Raw genomic sequence first — 14,455 nt, 5'->3', positions numbered from 1 at the left:
TGAGAGAGTCGGAAAAATCGCTTTTTTAAGAAACAAATAAAACTCAATTGCTTTTGATCATAAAGCTAAAAATTGAGCCCTTTATATATAAATAAAATGGGAATCTCTCTCTCTCTTCCATGATTATTTAAGTGAACACAATTCTCGACTTTTCTGCCATCGACCACAATAGTTATAAATCGAGAGTGGAAAGAACTATCAAACACCTTATAGAACATCGTATTGACCTTGGAAACGAACTCCTATCAACCACACACAATCGGCCAATGTTCCCTTTTTCGATAAGACGATGGCGCATTCCGACACTACTTTCAACCCTGGCTTACGTAATTTCGAACTCACTTTAAACATCTCAAACTTAACACTCCTTATAGTTTATTGGAAGAAGAAGAAGGAAAAAAAACCCGAGTGAGAAAACTGCAAATTACTTTTAGGAAAGTGAAGAAGGGGGGAATACCAGCACGCGGTCAGTACGCATGAGCCGATCGTTGAAGAAATTGATAGCTGTCGTCCTCCCCGATAACGTAAATGTGTGATATTCTCCCATAAATATTAGGATTAGTGATAAATATCTGGAAATTTGTGTCGAGAAAGAGTCGACTTTACGTCATTTCCTAAAATGTTTTCACTTTTTATGACTTAGAAAATAACTTTCCTATAGAGTCTGAGGTAAAAAAAAGAAAAAAAAATAATAAAGGTATTCAAAATCATTATTTCGAAAGTATTAGAAATTAAACTAAATAATGTATTAAATAAATAAAAAATAAATTCAGTCGAATCGAACGATAAACAATATCGAAATCGATAAATATATTTCACACGTTGCAATTCTTACGGTAGATTACATATATTTACATATACAGTAATTGAAGCGTATATGATGCATTTTAACGCTAAAGTTCTATATTATTGAATTGATTTCATATAAGAATTGATCATGTTTGTAATGGCGCCTGGACTTTTCTGTCAACCAAGACAAAGAGAAATCAAACTCGATCCTTATTTAATATGGATATTCAATTAATTACTCGTATTAGAAAGAGAAATTCGACATTTTTATTAGCTTAATACTTCAATCGGTAAACCTATTGTTGAGTCTTTGCAAAATTACCACTCGTGAAGAAAGTCGAAAGCGTTAATACAATATTCAACGTTTCGAGTTAATGTATGTAAGCGTTGTAACGTTTACGAGTGTAACATCGATGAAATGAACAATTATACTCGCTTTATTAGTATTATCGTATATTTGTTTCGTGTTATTAACACTGAATATTGTTAAGGGCACACGCACGAAGACAATACCCATTTTATTTATACGTCGACCGAGCGCATAACCAAGAAAACCGACCTTCTACAAATTAATCACACTGGATTGTCTACTATAGACGAATAAATACATTGGAAACAGTAATAAATTACATTGCAACGTTATATTTACTATGTTTAATCGATAATATCCGCTATTAAATCATAATTGCCTTTAAGTCGTTACAATGTTATCGGTTAGTGTTTACCCTTTTTAATACTAAATACCCACTCCGTGGTATTATTTTTAATATTAAAAATATTAGTTTTATGTGTAAATGATGACACTTATTATACTTATATAACTAATTTCTTCGTATAGACAATTTGCACTGCATAAAACATATTTGTCTGCAGATGCAAATTTACTGGAGTATAATTAATTGAGATTTATGACGTCGAGGATTTCGTTTCGGGTCCCACGTAAAAAGATGTATTAAGGTAATTTAGAATATGCTAATTAGCGTAATTGTCAATAAATCTACGTCACTTTATTACCGTTGTTGGAGTGACTGGCATACATGACTAACCATTTACACAAAATGCTAAGCACGAATTAACATTAAAAAAAGAAAAAAAACACGTTTAACTCTCAGCCGATACGTAATTTAATTCATATAAATTTATTTATTTTTGTTAGAAGATTTTTATTAGTGTTTAAATATTCAAAATTCTCGAGGTAAGAATTTTTTAGTTAATAGATAAAGTTTTCTTCTCGCTGAATGAGTTTAAATGAAATCGTAACGTATGCTTAGAGGTAAATGAATGTTTTAAAAGCATCTCAATCCAGTTCGAAACGCCTTAGGAATGTTTAACAATAATAACAAAGTCCTGTTTCTTAACACGAACGGTAGCTTAAATACTGAGCATTCAGGTGACTGGAACAAGGTATGCAGTGAATGGAGGGTATCGGGGACATCGTTAAGGTCCGTTACTTCTACGACTTAATTGCTTTAATTGGTTTGTCACAGCGTCCTTGCGGTGAAAGAGATTACGAGGTGTGAACCGGACTGCCTACTAGAAAGAGTAAAAAGTTCTGTTAATCGATTAATCGGTAGGGAAATAGGTCCTGGGTGGATTTTTACTCTCTCTCTCTCTTTCTCTCTCTGCTCCGACATCCCCATTTCTAAATGCTAGGGTCAATGAATATAATGCAGTAGAATAGAAAGGGAGAAAAAATAGATTTTTGACGTAACGATCGACCCATAAATAGAATAATCGATTACTTTTTAATCACGTGATACGGGAGAAACATTCACGCTCGCTTTTACTTCATTAATATTGCTATCCGTTCACGTTTACGGTTAAGTAGATAGAAAACGTATAGGTACGGTATAATAATGTTGGCCTATTTTTTTTTTTTTGAAGTATAACCATTGCTTCACCAGGGGAAGGTCGAATGGATGTGCAAACTCATCCGAATCGTACATTTAATATCATTGCAGAATCAAAACCCATAGACAAACAAAAGGGAAAGTTAATTCTCGGCGCACACTTAGTTCTGTAATGACAATTCTCTGATTACAAAACTTAGAAGAGTGCAGCTCGTTTAATAATCGACCGCGATGATTCGATAAACTCAAGTGTTATTATATTTATACAAGTATAAACGAATCAATTATTTATGTGTTTAACTAAATTATTTAGGCACTAATCGAGGATGTTTAAATGTTAATAATGCGATTTTCCATTCAAAATTTATTCATTTTAAGGGTAAGAAAGGCATTATAATGGTTTTTCTTGTAGTGTTTGTAAATCGAGTTACACGATGTTTGTGTGTATGTGAGCACCTTGTTATAAGTTGATGAGAGCTATCATTTAGCGTTCTTCCAAACCTATTCATTAAATTGTCGATAAAGATCATCCTTCAATAGCCTTGACTTCCTTAATGATGATGATGCTATCGAAGCATTGTAACTCTCGTTCGTGCACGATTCGAAAAATGCTTAGAAAATAATTTTGTATACGTTTTCTTTGTCTCTAAGAATATTTAGACTATGCATGTTATACATAATAGGAGTTTCTATTAATTATAGACGAAGACGAAAAATGAAAGTTTATTTCTCTGCAATACGGCTGTTAACTTCGATCTTTAATGTATTCTACCGTTGGAGTTTTTTCTCCTACTGTTCTGTTACTGATATAAAATAGATTGATGATAGGTCTTCTGCAGAATCTCGATCTAACTTGGCCTTGAGCTGAAGATGTTCTCCTTTTAACCCAGTCGATAATTGTATGAAATGTCTGCGGAAATATTACAAAACAACGTCTAACAAAACTTATTATAAATAATTTCGTTGAGAAAAGACATTTATGACTATCGAACGCCTAATGATCGGATAATAAACTGCGCCGGGTTATCCACGGAAAATAGAATTAATTAGATTCGATCTACGGTTCGAATTGTAAAAGAAAAAATCTTGCGATTTTTAAACGAGAAAAGGACAAGATGAAAGAGACTAGACAAAAGTGATCTTTTCTTTTATTATCAATAGCACAACCGCGCACAGACAAACACACACACATACATACGCATACACACATACATACACGCACATGCACACACACACTCACACATATATATATACGGATCACGTACATTATATTAAAGTTTTACATGAAAGAAACGAACTGAAGGAAATGCAAAAATAGATTCTTCGTCTCGATGATTTGGGTGCGCATTAAAAAACAAAAAGTTCCGTGGGATTTTTTTTAACTCTCCCTCACTTTTTACACCTCAGACGAAGACGTTGGGAGTTAAGGACTAGAGTCCTCTCACTTTTCACCGCTTAATTCCACATTTCGGAGGAACCGTGGCATCCGGAAGGAAGGATGAAAAAGATTATTTACATTATTAATATAGGAAAATATCAGATCCATTTATCAAAATAAAACAGGATCGGGAATCTGTACAGTCACGTGGAATCGCTTCCACCTCGTTTCTTGCAAGATTCGCTCCGATGAAGCAATCGGGAATCGGCCTCGGCCGCCACTTTGACGATATCGGGCGAATCTACAGCTGTTCCACACGACGGTAGAGTGTTGCTGGCCCTGATCTTCGCTCGAATCTTCTCCAACCTGCTTAAGGTACTGACTTGAGGGGATGGAGGCACTAGAGCAGGTCGCCCTAGGGCGTTCATGTAATCAGCGATTAACAGCGTCATCTCTAGGATCTGAAAAAGAAACGTCTAATAACCACAACTTTTCTTTTCCATTCCTAACGATCAATTAACTTCCTGATAATTAGTAAATACCACACGCGGCTAATGTGTCCGGACGTCTCCTATTCATCGATCAATTTTGCAACCGAAATGCCATTTTTTTTCTTCCTAATATCCGAAAAGGGAAGGAAGGAAGGAAGAAAATTAGAAAAAAAAAAAAAGAAAAATTCCCGTCTACAAACGAGACGTCTGTTCCTCCAACAGAGGGAGAGAGAGAGAGAGAGAGAAAGAGCAAAATGGAGCAGGGGCGATAAACATCCACGCTTTCGCCACGTGGATTCTGTTGCCATGACGACGGAGAGAAAACCCTCCGTGTCAACGAACCGAGAAGATCGAACGCACCATTGGTCGTATCGAGAGCACGTGATCGAGTATCTCCCGCCGTCGCACTTTTTCTGCTTCTTCCCCGCCTTCCTTTCCGATCGAACTAGAAAATGATTCGAATCAAAGGTCAAAGGTCGACGGAGCCGTTCCGCTTTCCGGCGAAGGCACGTGGTCGACAAGTCACGTGGTTGGCGGACACGTAACGAATAACCCAGATGGGAAGACGGCAAGCAAGAGACAGGTGGGTCCTTTTAGGCTAACAGCGCAGCAGTACCCAACCGGTGCCTCAGGAACTGCACTCGCGACCTTGTTTCTCATTCTTAATATCCCGGAGGGATGCTGTTCACCCCAGAAACAAAATGATGGCTTTTTCCCTGGCCCCTTAAACATAGTAGCGCATAAAGTAGATTTAACATAACTTTCGGTATCTCCTTCAACTCTAGCAGGACAAAATTCTCAGAATATTCTTCGTAAATAAATAAATAGATAAACAAGAGTAAAATTCCACGCTCCTCTAATCTGTACGTGATTCGAAATAAATCTTCCAGAAAATAAAATAAAAATAAAAAATCGCATCCCTAGTCATTCCGAAGAGGGGAGAATAAGGCTATCATCCATCGATGACTGCATTAATAGAAAAAAAACCATCATCGTGATTTTGAGAAACAAATTAGTTGACTTTTCAATCAACTCTTTTTAGTGTCTGGTAGAGGATCGGCAGATGGGATGGAGAGAAGCGATGAGGACAAAGGGAGACGCGACCATCAGACATCGATTGACAAGAAGCGAGCTGACGTCACCGACCTACTACTTCATTTCAACTCTCGATGAACTAAAGAGATGTCTACTTTCTAAATCGAATCGACAATCGCTAAGACGACGATAAAACATTCCTATCGAGCTAAACTGCCAACATTCGAACACCCAAAGTCGATCCCTGCCGAATCGGTGCGATTTGTACGACTAAAAATAAGCAGATGTTGCATAATCAAGAATTGGCTAGCTTGAACTTTCCACTCTGTTAGCCAGATGAATCACGTCGACAGATTGACTCACGAGCCACGTGCTCGTTATACATCCCCTCCCCCTCGTTTGATGAGAGTCCCGTTCCTGACTCACTGTCACACCGAACGACGACGCGTCAATGTGATCGGATTGGAAATCTGAAATGACAGCAACTAGTGGCCACATCTAATGAAAAAATTCCGCATTATCCTGCAAATTTATTATAAAATTTAATTTTTTTTTCAAAGTTTTTCCTTCGAAGAAAGTCTTTACCTTTCACTCGGGGGCTAGTGTAAACCAGAAATATAGCGAAAGTTTATTTCTCATAAGTGTCCTATATAAAAGCCATATTCTAGAAGTAAAATGATGCTAGAGAGAAGGTAGATGGAAAAAAAAAAATCGCCTAACTACCAAGTTTTCGGGACACAAAGAGGTACCGGCAAGGAAGAAGTGAGGCCCCTGCAAAACGGCAGGTGCTAACATTCATCAGAATACAGGTCAAGGGTATGCAATGCTACGTGCTAAACACGGCATATCTTTCTCTCTGTCTCCTCTCTGATGCACAGAATCCAGAACGTACCGGATAATACGGCGAGGGACGTGACTATCGATTTTCAATTTATCCACGCATAAGTAAACCTATTTTATACACGTCTCGTTGGCAAAACCCGTTTAATGTATATAAATCGACTTTAATTTATAGTTTCTCCAATGACAGAAAACAATCCGGAAGACCGTTATCTATTCATAATCGATCATAAAGTATTTGCGGAATAGCGTCGACTGGCGGTAAATCCGAAACGCCACCTAGTTTACGTCAACAGGTACCAAAAGTTCCCCCCATTATCAGATCGTTTTCGCGTCCTGTAATAACTACCCGACGGATACAAAAGGGTGACGGGAGGAGGTGGGTAAGATGTTACATCCCTTTATAAATCTGAAAGCAATTTAACCGCTGACCTCTCGAGCGACTCGAGAGTCGAGTGGGGCATTCCTCGGCATCCATGATACGCGGAATATTTATCGTCCCCTAAGTAAACACCATTCTTTACCTGGTGACATTTTCTGCCGTCCTTGAAAGCGACCCCAGCGGTAGACGTAAGAAAAAAAAAAAAATGCAGATTTTATCTTCCCATTTCTAATAAACTTTATTTTAATTGAGGATCGTCGCGATTCGATTTATTATCTAATTTACATCGCCTCTGGTTTTTTTTTATTTTATTTATTTTATTTTTAATCATCACATTTAAAACGTGTATTTTCGTGTCGTTAATCTTACCTTAGGTTTGGACATGGAGAAGAGTAGCCTCTCTGTGTTGTGTCCCGTTTCTCCATCCGACGAACTGATGACTAGCATGAAGTCGTCCCTGCATCCTCCGAAAGTCATGACTCCGGAATACAAATAGCGTACGAGAGGTTGCTGCAAAGGAGGTGGGTAAAACAGCATTAAAATCGATCGAAAATCGAAACTTTTCGACGCGTATGTGTAGGCCTACAATACTGTATATGTGTACTAAGTGTACATTAAAAATCTGTTCCGGTCCACCCATTTCCAACAGGTCGTTGCCCCTCCAACGGCGGGAAAGTTCAAAAGGGGTGGAGAAGAATTGATGTAAACGGTCACGCGTCAACAGGTCCGATGGGAAGAAGTAAAACGACGAGCCGTGGATTTTAATATCTTTATGATGTAAGGCAACAGCCTTCTTTTATCACAAGTTAGAGCAATAAGAGGAAAAAAGAGAAAGAGAGAGAGAGAGAGAGAGAGACATAAACAAAGACGACCTCCAACACCGACAATGCTCTAATTTCGTCGAAAATCACGTTTGTAAAAAGTATTAATCGGATCAGAAAGAAGAAATGTAAAGAGGAGTTGTAATAGAAAATAAGGAAGTTAAGAAGGCTAACGGGACTAAGAAAATTATTGTGAAAAAGAGCGCTTTCCAGTAAGATAGACTAGAGATTAAAGGGGTAAGGTATAGGCTAAGAAACGAGACGCCTTGGTAGATCGCTTCAATTTCCGGACTGGATGGGAGATGTCAGTGTCCGTTGCCATAACAACGGCGAACGGAGACGAAACCACGGCCGACCCAGAAGGGGAGTATCGAACAGGTGATCGCCAGCCGGTCACACGAGCGGGAGGAATTCGATATTCGTCCCGGTGGCGAGAAGGAAGACAACCAACGATTACTATTAAAACTAGCCGACATTTTACAATAAGAAAGTCAGGGTGTCTTACCATAGTTACGTAATCGAGCAGAACTATGCTATCTTCTACCACAGCCAACCAGATCATCGCCTGATCTCCGGATTTCAGCTGCGGAAATAAAAAGAAGATATCGTGAAAAATATTGTACGTGGAAAAAAGAAACTTAAGTTTAATACGTACGAGTGCCGATCGAAATTAAGCCGTATCCGCTCGAGTTTGGATACAGTCCAAAATTTTTAATATACGCGCCATCATTAAGTCGATAGTTACAATAACCCGATAATTAAGATGTTAAGGGCTTCTATTTTCTCGTGTATAATGTCCTATTTACAATGCCGGAGAATGTAGAAACGAGCTTGATTTGGCCTTTTTTTTCCGCCTTTTTTATTTTCTATTAAAATCGCCGTTTCCGATGAGACCGCCAAGCGCCATCTGTCGTCGTGACCCGGCATTACGACCAAGTGTCTACCACTTACGGTGCGACTATGCAGACGCGATAAATATCAAACCCTGTCAGAAATTCGCTCTCGCCAGCGAGATTTCTCGCTTCTCGCTTGCGCATGGTATTCCTTTGCGAGAACTATATCGCTCGCAAGTAAATTCGAGTCTGCATAGTCGCACCCTTATCAATGCTTTCGTAACCTACTAACACCCGGGCGAAATGAAAATGTGATGTTATCGTAAGGGTGCAACCATGCAGACGCGAATTGACTAGCGAGCGATATAATAGTTCTCGCAAAGGAAAACCACGCACAAGCGAGAAGCGAGTAATCTCGCTGGCTTGAGCGAATTTCTGGTTCTCGCTCTCTCGCGTCTGCATAGTTGCACTCTAATGTCATATAGGTGTTGAACTCGGCGATTTAAGAAGAACGGGATAAGGGGGAAAGCGGCAGAACCATCGTACTCGAGTGAGATTACGAGTAATTAGAGCCGGGAGTGGTTTATTAACATATAGCTGTCGGCGCTATGCTATTCGGAAGATATCTACGGGCTTTTAGCCAGTTTGGTGCATACGCAACGATGAAGAGGGGAGCAGAAGGGAGCAATTTTCGAACGATAACGCTCCTCCACGTTTTGAAGAACGCCGTGCAGATTTTTTTCAGGCAACTACAAATAATATGAATTTCGATTTCCGAAAGGCATAAAGCCGAAATGTGTTTTGCCAAGAAATTTAAAAACTGAGAAACATTTCCCTCCCCCCCTCTCTCTTCGCTGTCGTCATGGCGATGAAAATAAAGGAAGCAAACACGGCGACGGATAATTTCGGCGCCAGATGGAGCCACGCGACGTTTAGATAAGAAGGTTTCCCGTACGTTATCGATACTCCCCCCTCGACGTAAATTGGAACAGAAAATGAGTTATGGATATTTCGCGTTATATAATTGCTACCATTAATTCGTGGCGAATGAAATTCAAACGGCGATTTATTCGAGTGTTGTCTAAAGATCGAATCTTCGGGCAACGTTTCCACCTGCTGCGCTTCTCACCGAACGAAAAAAAAAAGAAGCGAAATGATGGCCAACCCGGTCGCCATGACAACGCGCAACGGCAGTCACGCGATCGTTTACTATAAAGTCTCTTAACTCCTTTCACCGCAAGAAATCCGCGCTTCGGTATTAGGCATTGTTTCCGAACGCCCACGACGCGTCTCGATACAGATATATTCCTTTAGGAGCGGAGGAGGTGGCGTGGGTCTCTGCGCTCTCCCACACGTTCATTTATGAACTTCATTCGATGATTAGCTATTTAACTCCCGGGTTAAGCCGGTAAGGGGAAAAAGTGGCACCGCAGAAGCTGCTGTTATTGTTAGAAGGCTGTTGAAACCCTCTTAACATTAAATATCTAGTTAGCTAATGCACCCTCATCCATTTACTAAAACGGACATGAGTCTCTTGCGACGCATTTGCACGCAGGAGCTATCATTGGAAAATCTCGGAATTTCCTCTTTTCTAATACATATTGAGAGTTTCCTTCCTTCCACCATCCTTACAAATCAAAGAAAATGATGAAGTAACGCCCACTGGTCAGGGAAATTGTATAATAAAACAAATATGTGTTTTAAGTGAGTTTATACAAACATTATCTACATAAAGATATATATATATATATATATAACGTATTAGACATTATGTATATTATAAAAACATACACAATCTATACACGAGTAGTGCTCAAACTGTGGTGCCAAATCTGGCCCGCGGCACTTACGCGCAATTTGACCCGGCAATCGAAAAGTTTAGGCACCACTGTTACACGCAATAAATGATCCATAAAACTCTCAAAGTATTAAAATCTGAAGTTTCGTTCTCAAATATTCAAAATTCTTTGAAACAAATGGAAAAAATTAACAAATTTACGATTAAAAAATCGTTGGACAAGACTTAATCTTTAATTAAAAGTTCATTAAAATAATTTTGAATGGTCTTTTTAAGATATATCCGGTGACGATGGAGTGAGTTCATTACTGCCAAAAAAATGATCGTTTTTTAAAACAACTGGAGACGTTTATATTCTAGAGAAATTAGAATTCCCGGTAGCATATAAATTTATATATCTGTAAACATAATGCATCCTATAAGGATACAACGCTTCGAAGTTTGAAAAGATTTAAAGAATTATGATTGCAGATATTCCTTCCAAAAATAAAAAAACAGAATAACAATGAAATTTATTTACTGATTTAATTACACACTTTCAAATACTGTATACACAATGCAATATCTGAATGAAAAACTGATAAAGGGTACTGTAAAAAGGGCCGTCCTGGCCTTTTTTCAGGCCTTATTACTAATGTTTCTGCTCTATCTGCACCTGTAAAAAAATTCAGCCGGGTACCTTAAAAGTGCATAAAACGATTCTGCCTACAGCCTTTGAGTTAAACAAAGTTATAAGCCATTGAATTAATTTTTATCCATGGTAAAAGTAATGTAAGAGAATACATATTTTGAATAAAATTTGAAAAATAAGTCATATATACAACATTCAAAATAAATGTTCATTAGATATTGTACTTTTAAGTTACAATCTATGAAAAATATTGTCTCAGATGCCTAAAAAACATCTTATGATTTAGCAAACTATGAGTGAAACTGTACCACAGCAGTTTTGTAAAAAAAAAAAATGATGAATATAAAATCTTATCTTTATAATATTCCCATAAAGATGATTTAGGCCTACTTAAGTGTACTAATAAAATCACTTAGATAAGATAATCCATCTAACAACAAAACAAGTAAAGATTTTAAAAATGTATTTTCAAGATATAGTATATTTTTTTTAAATTCGTGATCCTAAAAATATTATAAGCATAGATAATTTCCATAATAAGGATGAAGTTGACCGTGAAAATATAAAATGAAAAAAGATAGGAATGAACAATCTAAAATGTATCTAAATAGTTTTGAAAACCTTTACTGAAAAAAATGAATAGAAATATATGAATGGTGCTGATTTTCTTTCCATCCACTGTAATTAAACACTATACAAAAATATCTGGTTTCATTATCTACTTGAAGTGGGTGAAGAACATAAAGCCAAGACATTAAATACTGTCACTATGACAGCTGCTTCAATCAGTTTTCTAATATTATATTGCAAAAAGTATGCAGGACCATCATTAAAGATTTATTTATTTACTTTTATTAAGTAATATCAATTTTACACAAGACAATTTTATATTCCTATATGAATAATTATAAATATAGACATACTTATATTTTATTAAATGATGATTAATAATAATAATAATAATAATAATAATTATAAATCATCTTAAATTACATTTAATTAAAATACTATAAATTAAGTTTAAGTGATTTTATATTGAAAGGTAGTAATGTAATATTCAGTTAACTTATACAGTATAGTCAATGTAATTGGCATAAATCAGCCAACCATGGCCACAAAAATAGGTTTTACAACATATCTAATATTTTTAAACAATGTACACTATTTTATTCTGCCAGATTTAATGTAAATGTCAATTTATCAATAAAAATAACCACTTGTATGATGTTACTAGTAACTTTGGTACAGTAGAATTTTTTATTAATAAATCATTTACAACTGAAGTTATTATGCTTTATTATAAATGTCAAGAAATCTTTAATATATTCAAAATAGTTGGATAAAAAAAGTCTTATAAATAATAATATAATTATTTATTTATTTTTATTTACTTATAAAAATCATTTATAATACAGGGTGTCCCACATAAAATTGGACCTCCTTAAATGCTGAAGCATTGATTATGCAAGTTCTTACAATGTTTTGCAAATAAAACTAATTTTTTGGAGTTTCTTTGCCTAATTTTATTTTGTCTCATTTGTTCCATTTTTTCCAATATAAAGATTACAATAATTACTCAATTGGTGAGTGGGACTGGTTTACACCAGACACCCTATGAAACAGTCATCTTTTGACTTTATTACAATAGATTACAAGGAAAAATACGCTTATATATATGCAGTGAAATTCCATTAACCCAGTGTTCGGTATGCTGGCAAATCCGATAAGTTTGCACGCCAAGCTTGTCGTCGGGGAGAGTTATTGGTGCAGTGGGTAGGTCTGCGGTTATAACTTTTGTATAAACGTGCCCAAAACATGCAGTTCTTGGTGTGGATTCTGTCTTTAGAGATGACAAATGCCAAGACAACATGATGCTGGGCTAGGTAAGACCAGTAAGCTTATGCATGACTTTTCTAAAGACTTTTCCAAAGACATTATTGCAAGCATTTGATATGAGAAGCAGAAACATTTAGCACACATGGAATCAATAATTATCATGAAAACAGCTGCAGTATATTACTTTGATAATTAGACTATGTCTATATTTATAGGCAATAAACATGTACAAAGAACAAAGTAAGAATAGAGTAAGCAAGCAAATCAAGGGTAGGAATAGTCTGGAAAATTGAAATAGTGTGTTAAACAGTGGTAAAAGGCAGATTTGTACAGTTTACATATCCACTGCCTGATAAAGTGGCATATTCTATAACAGCACTACATTGGTCTCAATGATGCCCAGGTTAACAGATTGTCACTGTACAGTACCTATATATCAGGGGTGGCCAACTTTTGTACACATAAGATCTACTTTTTATCGTAAAAATGTGTCGCGATCGACTTGTTGTCATAGGCATAGTCTAAGTGGGGAGGGGGAAGTGCGAAATACATACTATGTTTATACACTGTTTCAGTACGAAGTGCACTCACTGCTTATGAGTCGAGTCATAACTGTATGCATACAGTTGCGTTCGGTTACAAATATAATACATTAAGTGAAGACATCGCTAGCGATCGACCAAAATTGGCTTGGCGATCGACCGGTCGATCACGATCGACTTGTTGGTCACCCCTGCTATATATACATTATTAAATTCCTATTTCTTAATTACATCTCACTACATTTAGCATTAATAGATTAATTCTAGAAAAGGTGTTCTCTAGAATATGTGAAAGAGCAATTTTCCTGTTAAAAACATCAGTTTCAGTTTTGTCTACTTAAAGAAAAAGTAGTGCTCTGCAACATGTGCAGTGACTGTTATATAGTCACTGCAGTATATAGAGTTAAGAAAAACAAATTAAAGGAAGGTGTGAAAAGATAAAATAATTTTTCCTGAATAACTATGGTGTATTGCTATTATTTTGAGAGTACTTCACACGATCCAATGACTAAATGAGTGTTTCCTAATGTCTGCTATCTGGATAGTGCAGGTAAGTTTTTTATAAGTAGTACTTCTATGTTCTTAACTCATTATGTAGTTACTATTGAAAGTGTTAACATTTGCATCTATACAATATCTGCAAACACAGAAGACAAGCACTACTTTTTTACTGGTGATTGAAACTGAAACTATTTTTTCCAGAGAATTATTTTTGAATATTTTCTTATTCCACAGGAATTACTTAACAATTTTCATTTGCTGAGTTATAGGTTCAAATTTACTTTGACATGGATCTTTGCAGTTATTTACAGTATGAATTTGCTGTGAGGAGAAATTGAAATACAGGTACAGTACATCCCCTCATACAACATGGTACTTCTACAACACGATTTCACTCTAACATGGTTTTGGAAATCCTTTGTACAAATTTTCACAATTTTTAAGTGTAATTTTTTATTATCTGATATATTTTTTTTAATTTAAATATCCATGTTGTCTCAAATTTACCCATGGATTTTAGAATTTTGAAATTTTCAAATTATTTTGTGCTTTTCATCAGGTTTACTTTAATGAAAACTAATAAGATTAGGAAGAAACAAATTGTACTAACTTTTCTGTCAACCAAGAGTCATCGCCATTGCTTTCAGACTTTAGTCCTTAAGACTGTCAATGTGTTTTCATTTTAACTGATTTTATAGACTAATCTTTGTATTTAGTGAAGTTTATTT

The 14,455-nt window shown here is 36.3% G+C and overlaps 1 protein-coding gene across 5 annotated transcripts in view; it reads right to left on the bottom strand.

Moving 5' to 3' along the window:
* Positions 1-3,771: 3,771 nt before the first annotated feature.
* Positions 3,772-14,455, bottom strand: part of LOC136989618 (uncharacterized protein CG43867-like) — a 209,499-nt gene continuing 198,815 nt past the window's right edge. For all 5 annotated transcript variants that reach the window (XM_067287836.1, XM_067287838.1, XM_067287837.1 and 2 more), the window contains 3 exons: positions 8,092-8,169; positions 7,135-7,275; positions 3,772-4,478 (listed from right to left, as the gene is read on the bottom strand). In XM_067287836.1, the coding sequence (XP_067143937.1) occupies positions 4,221-4,478; positions 7,135-7,275; positions 8,092-8,169 (477 nt within the window). In that variant the 3' untranslated portion in view covers positions 3,772-4,220. The remainder of the gene's footprint in view (positions 4,479-7,134; positions 7,276-8,091; positions 8,170-14,455) is intronic.

The sequence above is a fragment of the Centruroides vittatus genome, unplaced genomic scaffold (assembly GCF_030686945.1).
Source record: "Centruroides vittatus isolate TY-2023 unplaced genomic scaffold, ASM3068694v2 scaffold_712, whole genome shotgun sequence".
NCBI lineage: Eukaryota > Metazoa > Arthropoda > Arachnida > Scorpiones > Buthidae > Centruroides > Centruroides vittatus.
This window is presented reverse-complemented; position numbering and strand designations above follow the sequence as displayed.